This window comes from Crassostrea angulata, chromosome 3 (assembly GCF_025612915.1).
Source record: "Crassostrea angulata isolate pt1a10 chromosome 3, ASM2561291v2, whole genome shotgun sequence".
In the NCBI taxonomy this organism is placed as follows: Eukaryota; Metazoa; Mollusca; class Bivalvia; order Ostreida; family Ostreidae; genus Magallana; species Magallana angulata.
The window spans coordinates 13,126,168-13,147,150 of record NC_069113.1 but is presented as its reverse complement, the minus strand read 5'-3'; the positions used below and the strand labels follow the sequence as shown (position 1 = coordinate 13,147,150).

At 33.5% G+C, this 20,983-nt stretch overlaps 1 protein-coding gene across 1 annotated transcript; it reads left to right on the top strand.

Annotated features, from left to right (window-relative positions):
- The first annotated feature begins 851 nt into the window (after window positions 1–851).
- LOC128177084 (fibrinogen alpha chain-like) lies at window positions 852–20,957 on the top strand. Its single transcript, XM_052843620.1, has 12 exons — window positions 852–931; window positions 1,608–1,667; window positions 1,768–1,853; window positions 2,792–2,863; window positions 3,095–3,215; window positions 3,415–3,509; window positions 8,734–8,802; window positions 9,074–9,170; window positions 9,650–9,789; window positions 19,376–19,478; window positions 19,917–20,105; window positions 20,717–20,957. Exons 1-12 carry the CDS (start codon window positions 913–915, stop codon window positions 20,950–20,952), a joined length of 1,287 nt encoding a protein of 428 aa, XP_052699580.1. The 5' UTR covers window positions 852–912; the 3' UTR covers window positions 20,953–20,957.
- Window positions 20,958–20,983: the final 26 nt, after the last annotated feature.

Sequence of the window (20,983 nt, the reverse complement as noted above, 5' to 3'; positions counted from 1 at the left end):
CCGATATTTTTTGTCTGGCAATTTATTTTCAAATAAAGATCATAGTCTTCTTTTATATGCGTGTTTTTTTTTTGTCATTTTGAATTGCCATTTTAAGAATCAGAATGTTTTTTTTTATTACAAAATATCGGTATTTTTTTTTTTTAAAATATCTTTCCTTCCAGAAGGGTTTTTATATTGGAGTTAATTTACTATGATCTTCAGGTGACCCTTAATTAAGAAACACGGACCTTGTGTTGGATAGAATAGGCAAAGATTTATTATCAAAACTATGCGTTTGATAATAAAGTAATAAACCTCAAAATACAGCCAACCCATTAAAATCAGCAGATGACAGTTAAAAGTACCTTTATTATATGTGTTTACAATAAATTCTTCTGGTTATTAACTTGTATAAGAGAAGAGAGATAACCCTCGACCAAAACAGTATATTTTTAAAATTAAAATGGTAAATCCGTATTTGCAAAATATGAATTTTACGGTCTGTCTGAATTTCATCTGTTTACCTTATATCATCTGTTATGTATACTATTATTTCTTATATTTTCACGGTCTTTAAAAATTTATTATTCATAATATACATAAGAGATTTAATAGACGATATGTGAGTAAAAGAGGGGGTGGAAATACAGTTTTCTTTTCAGCCTTGGTCAACTGTGGTTTGCAAAATAACAAATAATGAGAAATCGTCCATTTTAGATGATGGACAAAACATCATTCGCAATTTTCTGTGGTAATCGGACGTTCTAAAAAAATTTCAAACCACACAGCTCTCCTTCCTGAAAATAATTAGATTGAATTCTAGTACAGAATAATCCAAGTTTTCTCTTGTGTGACGATTTTATCTCTGAACACGTTTATCAAATTCGAGGAAGATTACAGTTGTTCAACTTAAAGGAATTAGTATCAGTAATGGCGACGCTTTCAATAGGTATGTACACTGTACGACTTGTAAAAACTCCATGCAGTGTTTAGTAAAATTAATGATTTATGTTATTACATGCATTTAGAGGTATATTTAATGGAACTAAATGCAGTTATTGGTATAATTGATAGAACTTCATGCAGTTATTGGTATAATTAATCGAACAACATGTAGTTATTGGTATAATTAATGGAAGTACATGTATTTGTTGGTAAAGTTAAATAAATGGAACCACATGCAGTTACTTGACAGATATAAATAATGTAACTACATGCAGTTATTGGACAGGTATAAATAATGTAACTACATGCAGTTATTGGACAGGTATTTATAAATATTGTAACTACATGCAGTTATTGGACAGGTATAAATAATGTAACTACATGCAGTTATTGGACAGGTATAAATAATGTAACTACATGCAGTTATTGGACAGGTATAGATAATGTTTAAGCATTAAATTAATTAATGGAAGTACACGCAGTTATTGGTATAATTAATGGAAGTACATGCAGTTATTGATAATAATCAATAAAGAGTAAATCAGGAGCGAATAAGCCCTATTCTAAAATGTGATGAGTATGCATACTATATTATGAATTTACTACTGTGAATATAATGTTTAATTATTTATGTAAATATCAGATGATATAATGGTACTATTTGGTTTCTTTTAATACAGGAAAACTGTCGTCACTGGTTGGCTTGTTGATTTCAGTCAATCTTTATAATTACGTTGAAGGCAAGTCGAGATATTGTGAACTGAGAATTGAATTGAGCACAAAATTAATAAATACCGTTGTCCAATTTCAGTACATTTTTGTATTTGTTTTCCTTTACAGCTAAGGAACCTTTGTTTTGCTTGAGCTGTTCATCAGTTATCTCCCCTCGTCATTGTCACAACATCAGAAAATGTGAGGAAGGACAGGTGCGATGATCCAGTTATAGAGTACTTTACATATGGTCGATATATTTGATCATTCAATGAACGGAAAATTTGATTTTAAGATGATAATTATGCCCCCTTCGAAGAAGGGGGAGGGGTACATTGCTTTGCTGCTGTCTGTCGGTCGGTATGTCGGTTTGTCGGTCCACCAACAGTTCCGTTCATTTTCTTCGCAGAGGATGAACATATTGAAATGAAATTTAGTTTACATGTTCATCATGATAATATCTAGGTCAAGTTCGATATTGGGTACGATCGAGCAATTTTCAACAGAGTTATGACCTTTTGGACATAAAAAAAAATTCCAGTTATTTGCAGTTTCCGCTCATTTTTTTGCAGAGGATGAACATATTGAAATGAAATTTGGTATACAGATTTATCATGATAATATCTAGGTCAAGTTCGATATTGGGTACAATCGAGCAATTTTCAACAGAGTTATGGCCCTTGGACGTAGAAAAATTCCAGTTATTTGCAGTTTCCGTTCATTTTCTTCGCAGAGGATGAACATTTTGAAATGAAATTTGGTATACAGGTTTATCATGATAATATCTAGGTAAAGTTCTATATTGGGTACATTCGAGCAATTTTCTACAGAGTTATGGCTCCTGGACATAGAAAAATTACAGTTATTTGCAGTTTACGTTCATTTCTTTGTGGATGTTTCCAAGGGAAGGGGGCATAAGTGTTTCACACACATCTCTTGTTGTTCTTTTAGTTTTTACAAAATTTTGTTATATTTTTATAACATGATGATAATTACTCAGCATTATAACTATATTAATAAAACTCCTACTACGAGTATTTACATTCTAGATGTATTTATTAAGCAATAAGAAATAAGCCCGGTTATTTAACAGGTTCAATCTATGTATGTCTACATGAACATTATCTATTTTAACATGTTCACTTGCATGTAGGTCTGCTATACGGAAAAATATACAAACTATAATGGAGAGATACTGTATAATACGGGATGTCATTCGCCATCAGTAAGTATGAGTGGTATAACGCAACTTTATCAAGTTAGCTTTATTGCTTAGAGTATATTTTGTATAGTTACTGTATGATATGCTATTTATACCAACATATCACTAAACTTAGACTTAGAAAGTTAGACCTTTGTCTGTAATATGTTGATGGTTGCTGAATTCCATACAACTATATTTAAGGGTATGCTAAAATATACATTTTTTTCGATTTTACAAAAAATATTATTTTAGTTTTGTAATTTGACAAATGTTGTCGGGAGTCCATTAGAAGCTTCGTCGAACAACCGCATAGAGCAATGTGTGGAGTGTTGTCATGGTAACGCCTGCAACAGTCACGGATGTAATTCCAAAGGTTGGCGATTTTATTGCTTCGTTAAACATGTAACCGATACGTTTATTTAAGAATATCCCCAACATGGTTTTCAATTAATATATGATAAATTATACGATATATCCAAAATATTTATTAAACAATATTCATTATTACAACTTTTACATATTTGATATTTTACTAATTTTTTTTAATCATTTTCCAATGTTTTCCCTTTCAGCCTACCCTTCTGTCAGAGGACCTCTTTGCTTTAGCTGTCAACAAACAGCAGATCCTTCCCTGTGTAGAACGGTCCGAGTCTGTAACGAGGATGAGGTAAATCTAGTCACCACTGTATACATGTAAAACCACGACAATTACCCTTCCCTGTGCAGAACGGCCCGAGTCTGTAACGAGAATGAGGTAAATCTAGTCACCACTGTATACATGTATAACCAAGGCCATTACCCTTCCCTGTGTAGAACGGCCCGAGTCTGTAACGAGGATGGGTAAATCTAGTCACCACTGTATACATGTAAAACCACGACCATGACACCTGAATGGTTTTAAGGAGGCTGGGTGGTCAACGACTTACCCAGCAGATCTTAATCTAACTACGATTCTTTTGGATTTAAACTGCTATATGTATTTACTTTAGGAAAAAAACATATACATGTATTTTAACCCGCAAAAACTTCAATATTTTAATGATCGATATTTGTCGGTTTTCCCCCTTTGTTAAAATATAGGTGGCGCTACGAACGTTTAGGTTCACGATCTATACTTCCGGTAGTAGCTCGTCACTGTTTTGGTGTTTACATGATTGTTATCGTAATGCCTACATGTTGCTGTGTCCCTGGGTGCTCAACCCGCGGTGGATTGAGTTTCCCTAAAGACAAAAAACTGAAGAAACTCTGGGTGTTAGCCATCAAAAGAAACAGCGAGGAGTTTCGCTATAAACAATGGTGTCCTCAGCCACACAGCGTTGTCTGTCACAAACATTTTCGGGAAGATGACTTCATATCTGTAACTTCGCACGGTAAGTTTTCTCTCTGATATGTTGTTTCATTGGCGTTATAACAATTTTCAGTTAATTGAATTTGTGTTTTGGTATTAAATTTTTATAATGAGTGAGACTGTTTTCACTGGGGGGGGGGGGGGGGGGGGGGGGAGGGGGTTCGGATTGCTTTGCATTGTAATGTATTGATGTCCCGAAAATGAAAAAAACGAGAAAGTGAAAACATATGTGTCTTGATTATTTATATGTTGTATACTTTTGTTCGTTGTTGAATAATTTTTTACTTTATTTTCATGAATTGATTGGCCATGTTTGAATAAATTGGCAGATTCAAAATATGCAATGAAATTGACAAACTTGTGATTATGTTACAAAGTTTGCTCTTCCATAGCTATTTTGTTTTGTCATAAATCACAAAGCATAGACCCACATTTAACTTGAGCTGACAGAATGTGATGAAGAATGATGAAGAAAATCAATTTCTTGGAGGAGGAATGTCACAACATGCAGGATAAGATTTATTATTTTCTTTTATGTTAAATGTTGTTATCAAACTTATGAATCAGATAAAATTCATTATAATATTTATAATGTTGAATGTTGTTATTAAAATTTGAGAAAGAAATGAAATGGAAGAAATTTTTCACTAATTAGAACTGAAGCTTAATATAGTCATAGCTTCAGGTAAAGCCTGTCTGCTATTGAGAGAAGATGTAATCTGAGCTTTTTTTTTTGATAAAAGAAATTCATTATAAGACCAGCAATTTGAATAAATAAAATGAAATTGTATTAATATTTGTTTTAGGAACTGATCCTTTGAAAAAACAAAGAAAGGCTGATGCGATCCCTTCAGTTTTTCCTTGGAATAGCTGCATCAAACAGAAAAAAGATGAGCGAAGTGAGCGAAGAGATGCGCGCAATCTTAAAGTTGAAGAGATTAAGAATGAGGCTGAAGAACCATTAGAAGTATTGATGGATGATGCTGATATCTCTGATGTGGCAAACTGGTGTACTGTTGATTCAACAGACAGCAACTTAAATCAGGACGAAGATGCATCAAATTTTACTGAGTTGGAAGACAAGGAAGAAGTGTGCTTCACAGAGACATCATCTCAAACCATCCCTACACCTTTTTTATCCATAGAAAACTTTATTGATGACCATGAAGGAATGCTATTTTACACCGGTCTTGCAACACACACAGATTTCCTTTTTGTTCTTCATAGTTTAGGTCCAGCTGCTTATCATCTAAGATATCTTTACAATCAAGTTCAAAATTTGTCAGTTGAAAATCAACTGTTTTTAACTTTGATAAAACTAAGACAGAACCAAACAAACTATGAATTGAGTCGCTCATTTGGAATATCAAAAACTACAGTAGACAACATTTGGATTACATGGGTAAATTTTATGGCAAAACAATTTAGAGAAATTAATTTCTGGCCTGATAGAGACACAGTTAATTTGTTTTCACCCTGTGACTTTTTTCAAAAATTTTCCTCTACAAGAGTTATTATTGATGGCACTGAAATCCCAGTCAAAAAACCAAAACCCCCTGTTGCTCAACAATCTACCTTCTCAACTTACAAAAACAGAAACACTGTTAAAGTGCTTGTTGGTGCTACACCTGGAGGACTTATATCATACATCTCCCCAGCTTATGGAGGGTCTACCAGTGACAGGCAAATTGTTGAACGTAGCCCTTTAACAAACATTTGTGAACCAGGAGACTCGATTATGTCAGACAAAGGATTCAATGTCCAGGATTTGTTTGCCCCAAAGGATGTTAAGGTGAACATTCCCACATTCTTTAAGAAAAAAAACCGTATGTCTAATAAAACTGTTTTAAGAGACAGAAAAATTTCAAGCAAACGTGTTCACATTGAGAGGTTGATAGGGCTTGCGAAAACATATAAGATATTAAAAGGACCCCTCAACTCTACGGAAACAAAATTAGCAAGTGAAATTTCTTATGTGTGTTTTATTATGTGCAATTTTCGAAAGTGCATTGTCCCTAAACATGCATAAATACACTCCTATTCAAGTTGAAAACTTTCAGTTTTTTGCTGAAAACAAAAAGTATCACATATTTATAGATTGAAATTTTTTATTATCAAAAAACACTTTTTATAAACAATTGTGCACTGAAAATGTATCCAATTTGTAAGTGCTGCATATTTCAATCTAGTGTACAGTCAGAGTTTTATGTTCAATATACAGGGAAGTCTAATGTATACCAAGAATTCCACAAGAACTCAATAAGGCACATCTCAGCATTTAATCCATTTGTTGGAAAAAAACCCTATTCAAAACAGCTTTCTTGAAATGAGTCTCAAAGAATTCTTTCAATTTCTTGAGCATGTTTTCAATAAAATGTTCATCTCTATGTATTGTAACTGATTTTATGTCTTTTAAAGTATAAACAATAAATGTACATTCCTTCCTTCCAGAACAGAAGAGCTGTCCTTGCACTTGATAGTAATAATCATGAGAATTGTCAAGCTCTAAGGTGTCATTAACATAATTAAGATAAGGTACAGTTTCCTCTGATATTTCTTTGTTTTTTGCTGAATAGGGACATTTGATTTCAACTAATCTGTTGTCATCAATGACTGCATCAGGAGATGCAGCCAAGTAAGGATGTGATTTAGACACAAAAATACCACACTTTTTGGTTTGAATACCAGATTTTTCTTGAAATTCCTGTAAAGCAACTGATTCATAGCATTTGCCATGTAAAATAGCAGGGGCAAATAATTGGGGGCTATGTTTTGTCAAATTTTTGGCAACTTTGTTTAGATCAGTTTTCTCAGTTGCTTTACAAATTTTTCCAAAGTTAGAGGAATGAATTCTCTTTTGACGTTCAGTATGCCATAATTTATTGTTACTTTGTCCACATGTCTGTCTTTCCGTCCGCATTATTTCATTGTCAGTTATGGCAGTAATATTCATATTCCGAAGCCAGTTGTCGGAAAGAGAACCTTGTAGATAGTCATGGTCATTGTTTAAAGCCACTTTGTTGGCATATGAAAATAGCTGAGACACAGGGAAATAATCAAGATTTGGGTGATTTAACCACACATTTCTGAAAATGTCTTGATGTCCAGCAGCATTTTGAAATTCTCTTGGTCGAGGTTCAAAAATGACATTAAGGTCTTGGTTAGCCAATGATAAGTCTTTGGCCTTGATGGGGCTACCCTTATAACGTTTGGTATGATGAAATGTTTGTAGGTTTTGAGTACATGTTTCTTCTGTTACTATGTCTCCACACTCACTAAACATTTGTAAACCAAACAACACAGTAGATACATGCTTACACACAGCAGATGGGCCCATCCCTGCAGCACATTCACACTGGCATTGCACAATACATCCATCTACATCCACACAGACATCCACTTTGTATGAAATGCTTTTCTTCATCTCTGCATGACATTCAGCTCTCACAAAAAACAAACCAACATCACACGCCAATCGCACATATTTCAGAAACTTGCTCTCATATATATACTTCACATGATCATCCACACTTTTCCCCATTTTCCCTAAATATGCAGCAATAGCTTCTTTCTTTACAGGTGTAAATTGTGTGTCTTTGTTAATATCTTTGTACTGCTCATAGCAGGGCACTTTCATTTCATATTCTCTCTCAACATTCTCACTGCTACCAAAATTACTGTTTCTGTCATAAGCTTCTAGTCTGAAAATATAGACCATAATAAGTTTAATCTTTTACTTAATTCGGATTTGTTGTAATTTTCTAATTCTTTTCATTCAATTATGTGCCAAAATGAAAGACATTTTTCCTTGTGTATATTCAAGTTCGTGTTCAGTATTTTTTTTTACTTCAAAACAATGTTCTATGACTTAACCCTATAGCTACAACTGTAATAGTCATTTGCGTAAGTAAATATTTCTCATACACCAGTCAAAACAACTTTAAAACATTTAGATTTCATTTATTCACCACTCTACATGTCAATAATGTTTAACAGAGGAAATTATGGTTAAATATCGAAGCGAGTCAGACCTTTCGACAAGCTCTCTTTTCCGACCGGAGACTCGCGCATTCCGTCGACGCAATTCGTCTCTTATATCTTTGAGGCACCACGATCCGTAATCAGCCATTATGTATAATGATTAAAGGAATCTGCGAAGCGAATTACGATTGAAGGTTAAAGTGAAAGTGATCTTCAGTCGCGGAGGCGAGAATAGCGTTGAACCTAATCGTTGTGAGCGCCACCTATAATAAGGGGTGGGTAATTGGGAGTTTTATTTGCCATTACCATGTGTCTTTATAGAGAGCTCCTTTTCTAAGGAAGATAATATCACTTAATAGTATAAAATGACCACGAACATCAAACTTCCTAAAGATATGTCAGTTGTATATTTAAACTGCTTTTAAATGCTTTCTTTGGGGGTTTTTTTGCTCCCAGTGGATATAAAGATAACTATAATTACAGAAAAAATACACAGCCCGCGTTTGTTTCTTTTTTAATATTTTTGGTATCTATTATTTTGTTCATTGTTAATATACTGTAGGTATGTCACATCCACGAAGTCCATGAATTTGGTGAACGATTCTATTCATCATCGTGTCTACAGAGACAGGTCAGTAATGAAAGAGGAAATTCGGAACCAACAACACATTGGAATTCAAAGTATAAATTATCCTTTTTATCACTTCCTGTTAAATTCAGGAGTCAAAATGGTACCGATTTGCAGGCCTTTTTTCAAATAAAAAGATTTTGTAACATTATTTTATTGGAGAGCGCCTTATTTCTTGTGAATATGTCTGTGTTTTAAAATTCAGAATGAACTTTGAATGATGAAAAGGGTCTCTGAAACAGCGTTGAATCACATATTGTTTATTTTTTTCAAGATATGTGACGCCTACAGGCCAGGCAGTGCCTTTGGTAGAAAGAGATACGTACACGCCTGCTCCTCGTGTTGTGGGACCGACTTGTGTAACTCAAACTGTATGTTGCTCTGTTATACGTTTGATTTGGGAAAAAAAAAACATACAACATTCATCTATAATTCCTTTTTTTACTCAAGACATAATGTGAATACTCATAAACTGAAAAAAGAATTTTAGACGTGTTTCACTCTTTGCCTGGAGAATCTTGTAATTATCGCTCCTTTAATATTTGACATCGCAAGTCGTAAATACACAAATTCTAAACCAAAATGCATTTTTTATCAATTCTTTTTAATGGTTAAAAGTTAAGGATAATAATTATTAAAACACTATGTATTTTTATTGATGTAACATTTGACAAAATTAGCTTTATACATTATTTCAATCTAATTAAATAATTGTGTAAAAAACAAAATTTTAAAGCCTTAGAGGGGAGAGAACTCTAATTGTTTAAAAAACTAAGTGTACGATTTACATCTTTGGCCTGTGTTTTGCAAAATCTTCTTACATCAAAAATTATGTGGCTACTCCTTGTAGGTAAACTTCCCGTAGACTGTTCGGATATCTACCAGAATGGCCAGCATCAGACCGGGGTCTACTCGATCTACCCCTATAAAGACCCGAATAGACCCGTCCGTGTCAAGTGTGAAGGGGCTGTACTCGGCGGAGGCTGGACGGTAATGAGGACTGATGTCCTTTGTTGTATCTTCTCAAAACATAGAGTATTAATCATATTATTATTAACAAAACTTGCTCATATTGATAAGAAAACATGTTTGGCGATATATTGCACGATGGTAAAGCAATATGAAAATTTATTTCCTTAACAATAAACGTATGATATTTACCGAGGGCATTAGTTAAGAAGGAAACACAATTTATTTTCTTGGGGGGGGGGGCACTTATGTCTGCTGAACATTTGTGCAATTTGTTTGTTATACCAAAAATATAAGATTACTAGATACGATCTCGTTACGAGTAACGAGTAGGTCTTCCGTTCAATTTTTAAACGATGCGATTAAAATATCAATGAAATTTCAGAATTCTCCCTCAAACATCCCCATTCCGATAATGTATACGATTGTCAATATCATTTAAAATACATAACAAAGTGTTTTGCATTTTCAAATATTGCATATTCAAGATTTAAGAGTTTAGTCCCCTAAAATCCCTAATTATGTCATCAATTGGTTTGGAAATGAGTTTTACAAGCTGATATTTTTACGGTCAACAACTTTGTTTCTGTAATGCATTACAAAATCTTGATCGTTTTTAAGGTATGTGAAAAAGACTTTACGAGTGTCTTGGCCCCTAATGAACGGGGCCAGCCCCTTTTTCTTGAGTTCTTTCCAAAGGCCTCACAAATACTAACATTTTTTGTTCTTAAACCTATTTAAAATTGTTTATTATTTTTGAAATACAAGCGATTGAATATTTTAGGGGCCAGTCCTCTAGATCCTTAATGGGGACAGAAATTTGAGTTTTAATTGATGGAATTGATTAGAATCATCAATGCAAGCATTTTCTCTTCTACAATGCTTAACAAAATATGTATCCATCTTTAGATATATTGCGTCAAAGTTTTAGAACTTTGGCCCCTAAAAATCCCTAATTACGTAATAAATGGGCGTGGCAATGATTATTCCTGATAGATATTGTTACGGTCAACAACTTTGCTTCTATATTGCATTACAAAATCTTTATCGTTTTTAAGTTATCTGTAATAGCATTTACGAGTGTCTTGGCCCCTAATTTAAGGGGCCAGCCCCTATTTTCTTGAATTCAATTGAAAGGTCTCACAAATACTAACATGTTTTGTTCTTACACCTATTTAAAATTGTTTATTATTTTTGAGATACAAATGATTGACTATTTTAGGGGCCAGTCCTTTAGATCCTTAATGGGGACAGAAATTTGAGTTTTGATTGATGGAATCGATTAGAATCATCAATGCAAGCATTTTCTCTTCTACAATGCTTAACAAAATATGTCTCCTTCTCTAGATATATTGCGTCAAAGATTTAAGAGCTTTGGCCCCTAAAAATCCCTAATTACGTAACAAATGGGCGTGGCAATAATTTTTCCTGATAGAAATTGTTACGATCAAGAAGTTTGCTTCTATAATGCATTACAAAATCTTTATCGTTTTTAAGTTATTTGTAATATAGTTTACGAGTGCCTTGGCCCCTAAATAAAGGGGCCAGCCCCTATTTTTTGATTTTGTTGGAAAGAACTTTCAATTATCTACCAATTTTGTTATATATGTTTTAACAAAATATTAACTCATAAAAAGATACAGATCAAAACATGTGAAAATTTTGAATCGAAATTCGAACCCAATTTTCGAGCCTAGGCGAGCTCAAAGAAATTGCGCCACTGGCGCCAAAAAACTACATTCTGCACACCTTCAAACTATGGTCTACCTATCCTGAAAATTTCATATTAATATCTCTGATAGTCTCTGAGTTTTTGTCTGCACAAAGTTGGTCGTAAAAACTTACAAAATCAGCCGTAAATCGGAACCGGAAGTGACGATTTCAAAATTTCAAAAAACTTCTAGAATTATGACAACTGGCAATCATCTGTGAAAAAATGGTCGAAATCGGCCGAATAGTTTTCGAGATATCGCGTGCACAAAATTTGTGGAAAAAAATAATAATAATAACTAGACACGATCTCGTTGCGAGCAACGAAGAGGTCTTCCGTCCGATTTTTCGAAGAGGAAATGACCTTGCCTTTTATCTTCATCAACGAAACATATCAGGAAATGCAGATGTGATCTTAAAGAGCGATGGATGAAGAATTATACACCCCGTTGGATCCCTAATTTGAAGGACCAGCCCCATTTTATTTCATATTAAATAAGAGATCTTTTGACCTAATAACACGTCTAATAACCTGTTATAAAAAGAAACCGAGGAAAAAAAGAGGGTCTTCCTTTGTAAACGGAAGACCCTAATAACAATAAGAATAGAAGGGTCTTCCGCTGAAGACGGAAGACCCTAATAATAAAAGACTGTTTTTGTCAAAAATCTTAATTGAAGAGTGTTTTTCAACTTGAACTTTAGTCCAACAACCCTTTTATGTTGAATATTTAAGTTAGAAAATTAAATAAAAAGGAGAGAAAGAAATAGAGAGAAAGAACAAATCTTGGCTCCGGCGAGATTAGAACACACAGCCTTTGCAGGTGTCTCAAAACATGGCTGACGCGAAATAATTCCCGAATTTGTCTTTGAATTTGGGGTGTTTCCGCTCGGGAGAAGAGCTGAGTTTTTGTATGAGATGAAAAACAACGTGTAAGATGTCTGACTATTCAGGTTTGGTAACAGTGCGAGGTAATTTGAATTATTGATGCGTGTTTGTGTCTGGAGGGGGATGAAAAGACCTGAGTTTGATTTTCGTCGTAAATAAATCGAAAATAAAATTTTGAGGTGTGGATCTCGGATTCGGTCATTACATGTAGTACAGTAATCTAAAATTGAACTAGGTTGAAAATAAAGGTTCAAGATGAAAAATCCAGTAAAATCAGGCCAAAAAAAACTAAATTGTTTTGTGAATAGGAGGAGGGGGGGGGGTCGGTGCGTGACTGTATAAATTTAATTTCCCAGTGTAGGCAATAAGCGCCGTTTAATCTCAGGAATTTCGTCTTGATTGTTCAATCCGCTGCATATTTGGCAGAAAATAAGGATGGTGTCCGAGGTTCATTTTCACGAATTTTCATTAGGATTGAGTGAAGGGCTTGGGAGTTATGATTTTTTTACAGTACATGTCAATCACGACAATTGAAACTCAAATGCCAAAAACTTCATAACTCTGTTAATAATGAACGAATTGGTCTGGTAATTAGTACAGTAATCTAAAATGGTACCTAGTTGAAATTAAAGGCCCAAGATCAAAGATCAAGGAAAGTCGGGCCAGAAAAACTAAATGATTATATGAATTGGGGAGGGGGGGGGGGGGGTCGGTCGGTGACTTCTATATTAAACGTAAAATATTAAATTCTAAATATCACAAATAACACAATTTCTAAACAAAATACATATGTTCGAACAATGTATAAGCGTTGTTTGAAAGATGTAACTATTGATTTTTTAACATCTGTTTATCTTAGGCTCAAACACTCATAAACGGCTGGTCAGTTTTCAAACCTTGTCGCAGTCACCCGTTCGTTTGTATAGTTACGCGTATAAACTTTGGAGGTTTTTCTTAATCCCAGACAGGGAACAGATTTGTATCGGTATATAGACATGCACAAAAAAGGAAAAAGGACACCATCTTTAATAAAAATGACTTTTTAGCGTTGACTTCCAATCAGTATGAAGACAATCATTAAACAATGAATTTCAAATTATTAGAATCCATAGACATTATCCCGTAACTTGAAATAAATACATGTATAATTTTTTGACGCCAATGTACATTTAGCCTATATCCAATTGACTGCATGTTACCTGAACTAGTTCTTATTCAAATGCTAAAACATTTGTAATTTGAATAGAGAGAGAGAGGGGGGGAGAGAGAGAGAGAGAGAGAGAGAGAGAGAGAGAGAGAGAGAGAGAGAGAGAGAGAGAGAGAGATATTTTCTAGTTTTTATAGTGTTTAGGTAATCAGTATATCAGCAACGTATGACAATAAACAAATTCATATACATGCATGCGTGTATCTATATATGTGAATAAATACTAATCAGTCCTCTTTTTAAGGTCATGTAGAATACTTACTTAAACGTGGGTGCATTGCTAAATATTGTGTGTGTCATTGAGATGGCGGCATTTCTTTGATGCCGACAAATAACCCACTGCAGGGGTACGTCGGCGGCATGTCTTTGATGCCGGCGATGCGACGAGCGTTTGAATTTAACGAACTGCTGACAGAAACAAGCTATCTATTTGTAATGGAAAAAAAAAGCTGCTAATAAATAAATATAAAACGGAAAACATTGAAATCCATCATTTTAAAGATAAAATCGTTAAACAAACCTCAATTAAGAAAGAAAAAAACGTTCGACACTCGGGGACTGAACCCGGGTCGCCTGGGCACAAGTCCACCACTTTAGCGACTGAGCTACGCGGACTCTCGCTTCAAGACTTTGAAGCCTAAAATCTCGAGAATGCGTGGATCGATTTTAAAACGGATTTCATATTCTGAAGTTATTTATATGTCTCTATCGAATAGCAACAAAAAATATTTTCAAACCAAAAAAGTTAAAAAATGACTTTTTTTCGTTTCCTTCCGGTGACGACCGGAAGTGACGGCGGACGTTCGGATATGCGTAGTACATTGCGGCTGGACACTTTCTACCATCCCTAAAAATTTTAAAGTTCTATCTTAAATACTTTTAGAGAAAACTCGTGAACAAGCAAAAACATAAAATCTTTAATATCTCGGGACCGGAAGTGACGACCAAAAAAAACCCACGTACTTTTCTTACAAATTTTGTCATAAACAAGATTTGAAAGTTTTATCAAAATCGGCTGAAGGGTTTTTGAGAAAACGTGGGAGAAAAAAAAAATAATAATAATAATAGAGGAAAAGAAACAAAGCAAAAACAATAAGGTCTTCCGTTGGAAACGGAAGACCTTAATAACTAGATACGATCTCGTTACGAGTAACGAGGAGGTCTTCCGTTCAATTTTTTAAACGATACCATTAAAATATCAATAAAATTTCAGAATTTCCACTCATCCTCTCCCATTCAGATAATGTATACGATTGTCAATATCCTTTCAAATGCTTAATAAAGTAACAAAGTAACAACAACTTTGCTTCTATAATGCATTACAAAATCTTTATTGTTTTAAAATTATTTGTTATAGATTTTAAGAGTGCCTTGGCCCATATTTTTAAAGGGCCAGCCCCTTTTTCTTGACTTCTTTGAAAAGGTATTAGAAATACAAACATTTTTTGTTCTTACAATCATTTAAAATTCTTGATCATTTTTGAGATATTTATAATTGAATATTTTAGGGGCCAGTCCTCTAGATCCTTAATGGGAAAAGAAATTCGTGTTTTGATATGTGGAATCGATTTAAATCATAAATTCATACATTTTCTCTTTTATGATGTCTAACAAAATATTTCTTCTTTTCTAGTTATATTGCGTCAAAGTTTAAGTACTTTGGCTCATAAAGATCCCTAATTACGTAATAAATGGGCGTGGCCATATTTTTTCTAATAGATATTGGTACGATCAACAACTTTGCTTCTATAATGCATTACAAAATCTTTATCATTTTTAAGTTATTTGTAAAAGAGTTTACGAGTGTCTTGGCCCCTAATTTAAAGGGCCAGCCCCTTTTTCTTGATTTCTTTCAAAAGGTCTTAAGAATACAAACATTTTTTTGTTCTTACACCAATCTAAAATTGTTGATCATTTTTGAGATACAAATGATTGAATATTTTAGGGGCCAGCCCTCTAGATCCTTAATGGGGACAGAAATTCGTGTTTTGATATGTGGAATCGATTTAAATCATTAATTCAAAAATGTTCTCTTCTATGATGTCTAACAAAATATGTCTACTTCTCTAGCTATATTGCGTCAAAGTTTAAGTACTTTCGCCCCTAAAAATCCCTAATTACGTATTAATGGGCGTGGCAATAGTTTTTTTCTAATAGATATTGGTACGATCAACAACTTTGCTTCTATAATGCATCAAAAAATCTGTATCATTTTTAAGTTATTTGTAAAAGAGTTTACGAACGTCTTGGCCCCTAAATTAAGGGGCCAGCCCCTTTTTCTTGATTTTGTTGGTAAGAACCTTTTATTATCTACTACTTTTGTTATATATGTCTTAACAAAATATCAACTGATAAAAAGATACAGAACAAAACGTATGAAAATTTTGAATGAAAATTCGTACCCAAATATTGTGCCTCATTGAGCTCTAAGGAATATAGCCACTGACATAAAATTTAATAGGGCCTAACTTCAAGCTTTACTCTACATATCCTGAAAGTTTCAAACTCATATCTCTAATAGTTTCTGAGATCATCTCTGCACAAAATAGGTCGTAAAAATTACAAAATCGGCCGTAAATCGGTACCGGAAGTGACGACGTCAAAAACTTTAAAAACATATAAAATTCAAGTCACGTTCCATCATCTGTGAAAAAATAATTGAAATCGGTTGAATGGTTTGCGAGAAATCGCGTGCACAAAATTTGGAAAAAAATAATAATAACTAGACACGATCTCGTTGCGAGCAACGAGGAGGTCTTCCGTCCGATTTTAAGAAAAGGAAATGAAATTGCCTTTGATCTTCATCAACGAAACATATCAGTAAATGCCGGGGGATCTAATTTTGTTCAACAAGTGTTTCGAAATTATATACCGTTCTCGAGATATCTGGAAAAGATCATTTAAGGTGCCGGCCCTATAACTCCTTTAAGGGATCAGGTAACAAAACAAGGATGGTTGCATATTGTTAAGCATTCGAAATTTTTTTCCATTTTAATATATTGAAGATCAATCTTTCGGACTTCTGTCCCCTTAAACCCTAATTACGTAACAAAGGAGTAAACAATTGCATTTATAGGTGTATAGTGTTTCGATGAATATAATTGCTTCTATAATGTATTACAAAATATTTCACAATTTAAAGTTATCATCAAAAGACTTTTAGCCCCTTAAATCCCCTAATTACGTAACATATGAGATTTTTTAAAATCATATATGGATGCATAACTCGAAGATTAACATTTTTGCTTCTTAAACCTTTTACAAATTACTTCTCTGTAAAGTGCTTTGGAAAAAAGACTTCAAAGCCCTTTTGGCCCCTAATTTGAGGGGCCAGTCCCTTTTTCTTGATGTCAAATAAAAGGTCTTTTGATATTAAACATATTCTGTTCAACAAGTGTCTAGAAATTTGTTACCGTTCTTGAGCTATCTAGGAAAGAATAGTTTAAGGGACCGACCCCTTATCTCCTTATTAGGGCCAGAGAACGAAATTATGATGGTTGAATATTGTTTAGAACATCTTTCTAAGCATCTTTTAATCTATATTGCTTTTCAAAATATTTGTCTTTTTTGTGATACAAGTGATCGAAATTTTGAACTTCTGGCCCCTTAAAACCCCTAAATACGTAATGCATGAATTCTTTTATATTATGAATAGTTTTATAACTGTAAGATGAACATGTTTGCTTCTTAAACATATTAAAAATTACTTCTCAGTAAAGTGCTATGGAAGAAAGACTTTAGAGCCCTTTTGGCCCCTAATTTTAGGGGCTAGCCCCTTTTTCTTGATGTCAAATGAAAGGTCTTTTAATATTCAACATATTTTGTTCAACAAGTGTCTAGAAATTCGTTACCGTTCTTGAGCTATCTGGGAAAGAACGTTTTAGGGGCCGACCCCTTATCTCCTTATTGGGGCCACAGAACGAAATTTTGATGGTTGAATTATGTTTAGAACATCTTTCTAAGCATCTTTTATTCTATATTGCTTTTCAAAATATTTGTCTTTTTTGTGATATAAGTGATCGAAATTTTGAACTTCTGGCCCCTTAAAACCCCTAAATACGTAACGCATGAAATTATTTTTATAATGAATAGATAAATAACTGTAAGATGAACATTTTTGCTTCTTTAAGATATTACAAAATATTTCTCAGTGAAGTGCTATGGAAGAAAGACTTCAGAGCCCTTTTGGCCCCTAATTTGAGGGGGTAGCCCCTTTTTCTTGATGTCGAATGAAAGCTCTTGTAAAAATCAATTTTAATTTCTCTACATGTCTTAACAAAATATTTTCGAGATAAGAGATATTTAAAGAAAACTAAGAAAAATCACTACATTTTTTACATCTCAATTTTCGGGTCCAGGCAAGCTTCGGCGCCTTTTGCGCCGGACAAAATTGGCTCACTTTAGACAAAACTACCATCATTTGTCTACAATTCCTGAAAATTTGAATTCGATATCTTTTATCGTTTAGGAGGAGTTCGACGGACAAGCTGACCCTCTAAAAATCGCTAAAACGTCAATATCTCTGAAACGGAAATGACGTCATCAAAATAAAAAAATTCCAATAAGGTTTAGATCATTATCTATTAGATCTGAAAGTTTCATGAAAATCGGCCGAGCCATTTCCGAGAACTCGCGTGCACAAAATTTGAAAGAAAAAAAAACAAAAATAATAATAATAGGGAAGAAGAAACCGAAGAAAAACAATAAGGTCTTCCGTTGGAAACGGAAGACCTTAATAATAATAAGAAACAGTACGAAAACAATAAGGTCTTCCGTTGGAAACGGAAGACCTTAATAATAAGAAACAGTACGAAAACAATAAGGTCTTCCGTTGGAAACGGAAGACCTTAATAAAGGGTACATTGGATTTTCAACCTCAAATAAAGTACATGAAAAAACGTTGTAAATGTATACATTTCTAGGTTATTTTCTATTTTCAAAGTATAAATTAAATGTAGTTAAATTACTTTGAGATGATGAGAAAGCATTAAAAGATTTCGGTATTTAAGATTTATTCATTTTGTATGATTATCTTCGTTTTTTTTTTTTCACTCAGACCATTTGAAAACTTTTATATTTATTCCCTGGGATACTGTATATTCTATTCGTCCTATCACGTGGCTGTTTAGACCAATCAAATGAAGCATAGTTTAGAAATATTATTAATGAGGTACAATATAACAAACTTCATGCTTCACAAAAAATGTTATGAATAATTCAAATGGTTTTAAAAAAAAAAAAAGCAATTACTTTGCATGTAGTTCTTAAACATCTAACCTTAACTCAATTTAAACAATGTATAAAGTAGGCTGGTCTTGAGACAAGATAAATATATAATCCCAATACACGAAGTACACATTTAGGTATCTTTCACATCTTACGATTTCCTTACGTCTGAAAAAAAAAATTACACAGCTTTATTATTTTTCTAAATATGTGATAATGAATAAAGTTTTGTGCTTTCTGAGGTGCAATTCTAAATTCTGAGTTTTTTAGGAGGGGGGGATGTCATTTTTTTTTTTATTTGTTCGGGTTACATAACTACGTATATAAGAAAAGCTGTACTAAAAGCGAGCTAGTAAATTGAATATTTATCATGTCATCGTACACAAATGCAATAAAAGTATATAATTGTATATCAATAATTACATGGATGTGCCGACTGAACTTTTTACATGTACATTGATGAGATCATCAGTTTTATTAAATTTAGATTTAATCATTTAAATCTTTTGGGTCATATACATGAAGCAATGTCCTTAAATTCAAACTTGTCTGGTATTTTACATATAGATTATGTACAGGTAATTCAGTCCAGGGCGCGGGATAATCCAAGGGTGGATTTCAACACAACCTGGCAGGCTTACAAGAACGGCTTTGGGGACATTAACGGAAACCATTGGCTGGGTAATCTTAGTACTTATATTGTAACGTTAAAAAAATAGGATTTTGAGAAAAAGCATAAAATAATGCGACGAATAAACCAGATCCTAGATCCGGGATGATCCGTTAGGATACATGTGTGGTTGATTTTAATGACATGCATTTAAGGAATAAGAAATAATTCTTTTAGTATTGTGAGGTAAATACGGACAGGGTGATCTAATCCAATAAAGCCCGAAGCTAGGGTTTTATGATAGATTTGATCACGTTCGACCGTAATATTCCAAGAATGATTCATTATTACTTATTTTTATTTAATTTTTATCAATTGTATGATTTAATTTTTTTTTTAAGTTATTGATGAAATGTATTGGACAAAAACCAATTCGTACTGTTCTGACCGTCAAAGTCGCTGGGAAATGTAGATACATGTATATGAATGTGTTCTTAAAAACTTTTTAGGAAACGATCTGATCCATCTACTGACTACAAGTAACAACTATTCTTTGTACATACAAATGAAGACGACAGATGGAAACACATATTGGGCGGAGTATGATTCTTTCTCTATATCCAGTGGGGATGATGGCTACCGTCTTCATTTGGGACACATTTCTCGAACATATTCATCCAATGTTCCTGTTAATTTTGGTAATCTAATACTTTTGTAGATTATTTAACAAAGTTTAACATAGTTCCTATTGCATTAAGTATAATTGTTTTTTATCCATTTTAAGAAAGACGTGTTGTCAACAATTTGTTCATTAGATCTACCTTTAATGTTTGGATATTTTTTTTTTGGCTATATTAAACAATTATCTAGTATTGAAAATTCCTCCTATTTTAGCTTTTAAGTTTGAATATCTTCCCATACAGTGTCATTACACAGAGTTCTCCTTCTTAAGGAGGTCAATATAGTCTAAATCTGGCCACAACCACCCAGGCCTCCTAAGACAATTTTGGGAAAATTATTGAAACAATACAAATGAATGCGTTCTTTGATGATTCATGTTCAAGGGTTATGTATTTTTTTCTGCAATGATCGCTACCTTCATAACCCGCATGAATCTTCAAAGAAAGCATTGTATTGTTTATATTTACATTTACAGAATCTTTTAACAAATTACTAAATTGACTACTTTAGACCATTGAAAAACGTAAGGTGCATATAATAGAAGATGTACATTCAAAGAAATTTCAAGTCCATCTATTTTTTTTTTAAATTAAGTTGATTAATATCATTTTATTATATCTTTTATTAGGAAGCGATGAGTTCAGGGATCACTCGATTGTTAACCAGACCTTCTACACGTTTGATCACGACAATGCCGTAAAGTGTTCTGCCCAGTGCGGTTCCGGTTGGTGGTATCGGTCTTGTACAACCACCAATCTGAACGCGCCTTTCAACGAAATTCATCGCGATTCTGTTTGGTATAATGTTATTTCCAGTGGAAAATTTCTCCAATTTTCGGAAATGTTAATAAAAAGATATGTGTGACTGTGTCTGTTATATTGTCGCAAAGCGTTCG

What these genes read in the sequence shown, in the direction of transcription:
- LOC128177084 (XM_052843620.1), top strand. An exon ending in TCTTTATAATTACGTTGAAG is followed by an intron (nt 1,668 to 1,767) that starts GCAAGTCGAGAT and finishes TTTCCTTTACAG; the next exon opens with CTAAGGAACCTTTGTTTTGC. An exon ending in GAAAATGTGAGGAAGGACAG is followed by an intron (nt 1,854 to 2,791) that starts GTGCGATGATCC and finishes ACTTGCATGTAG; the next exon opens with GTCTGCTATACGGAAAAATA.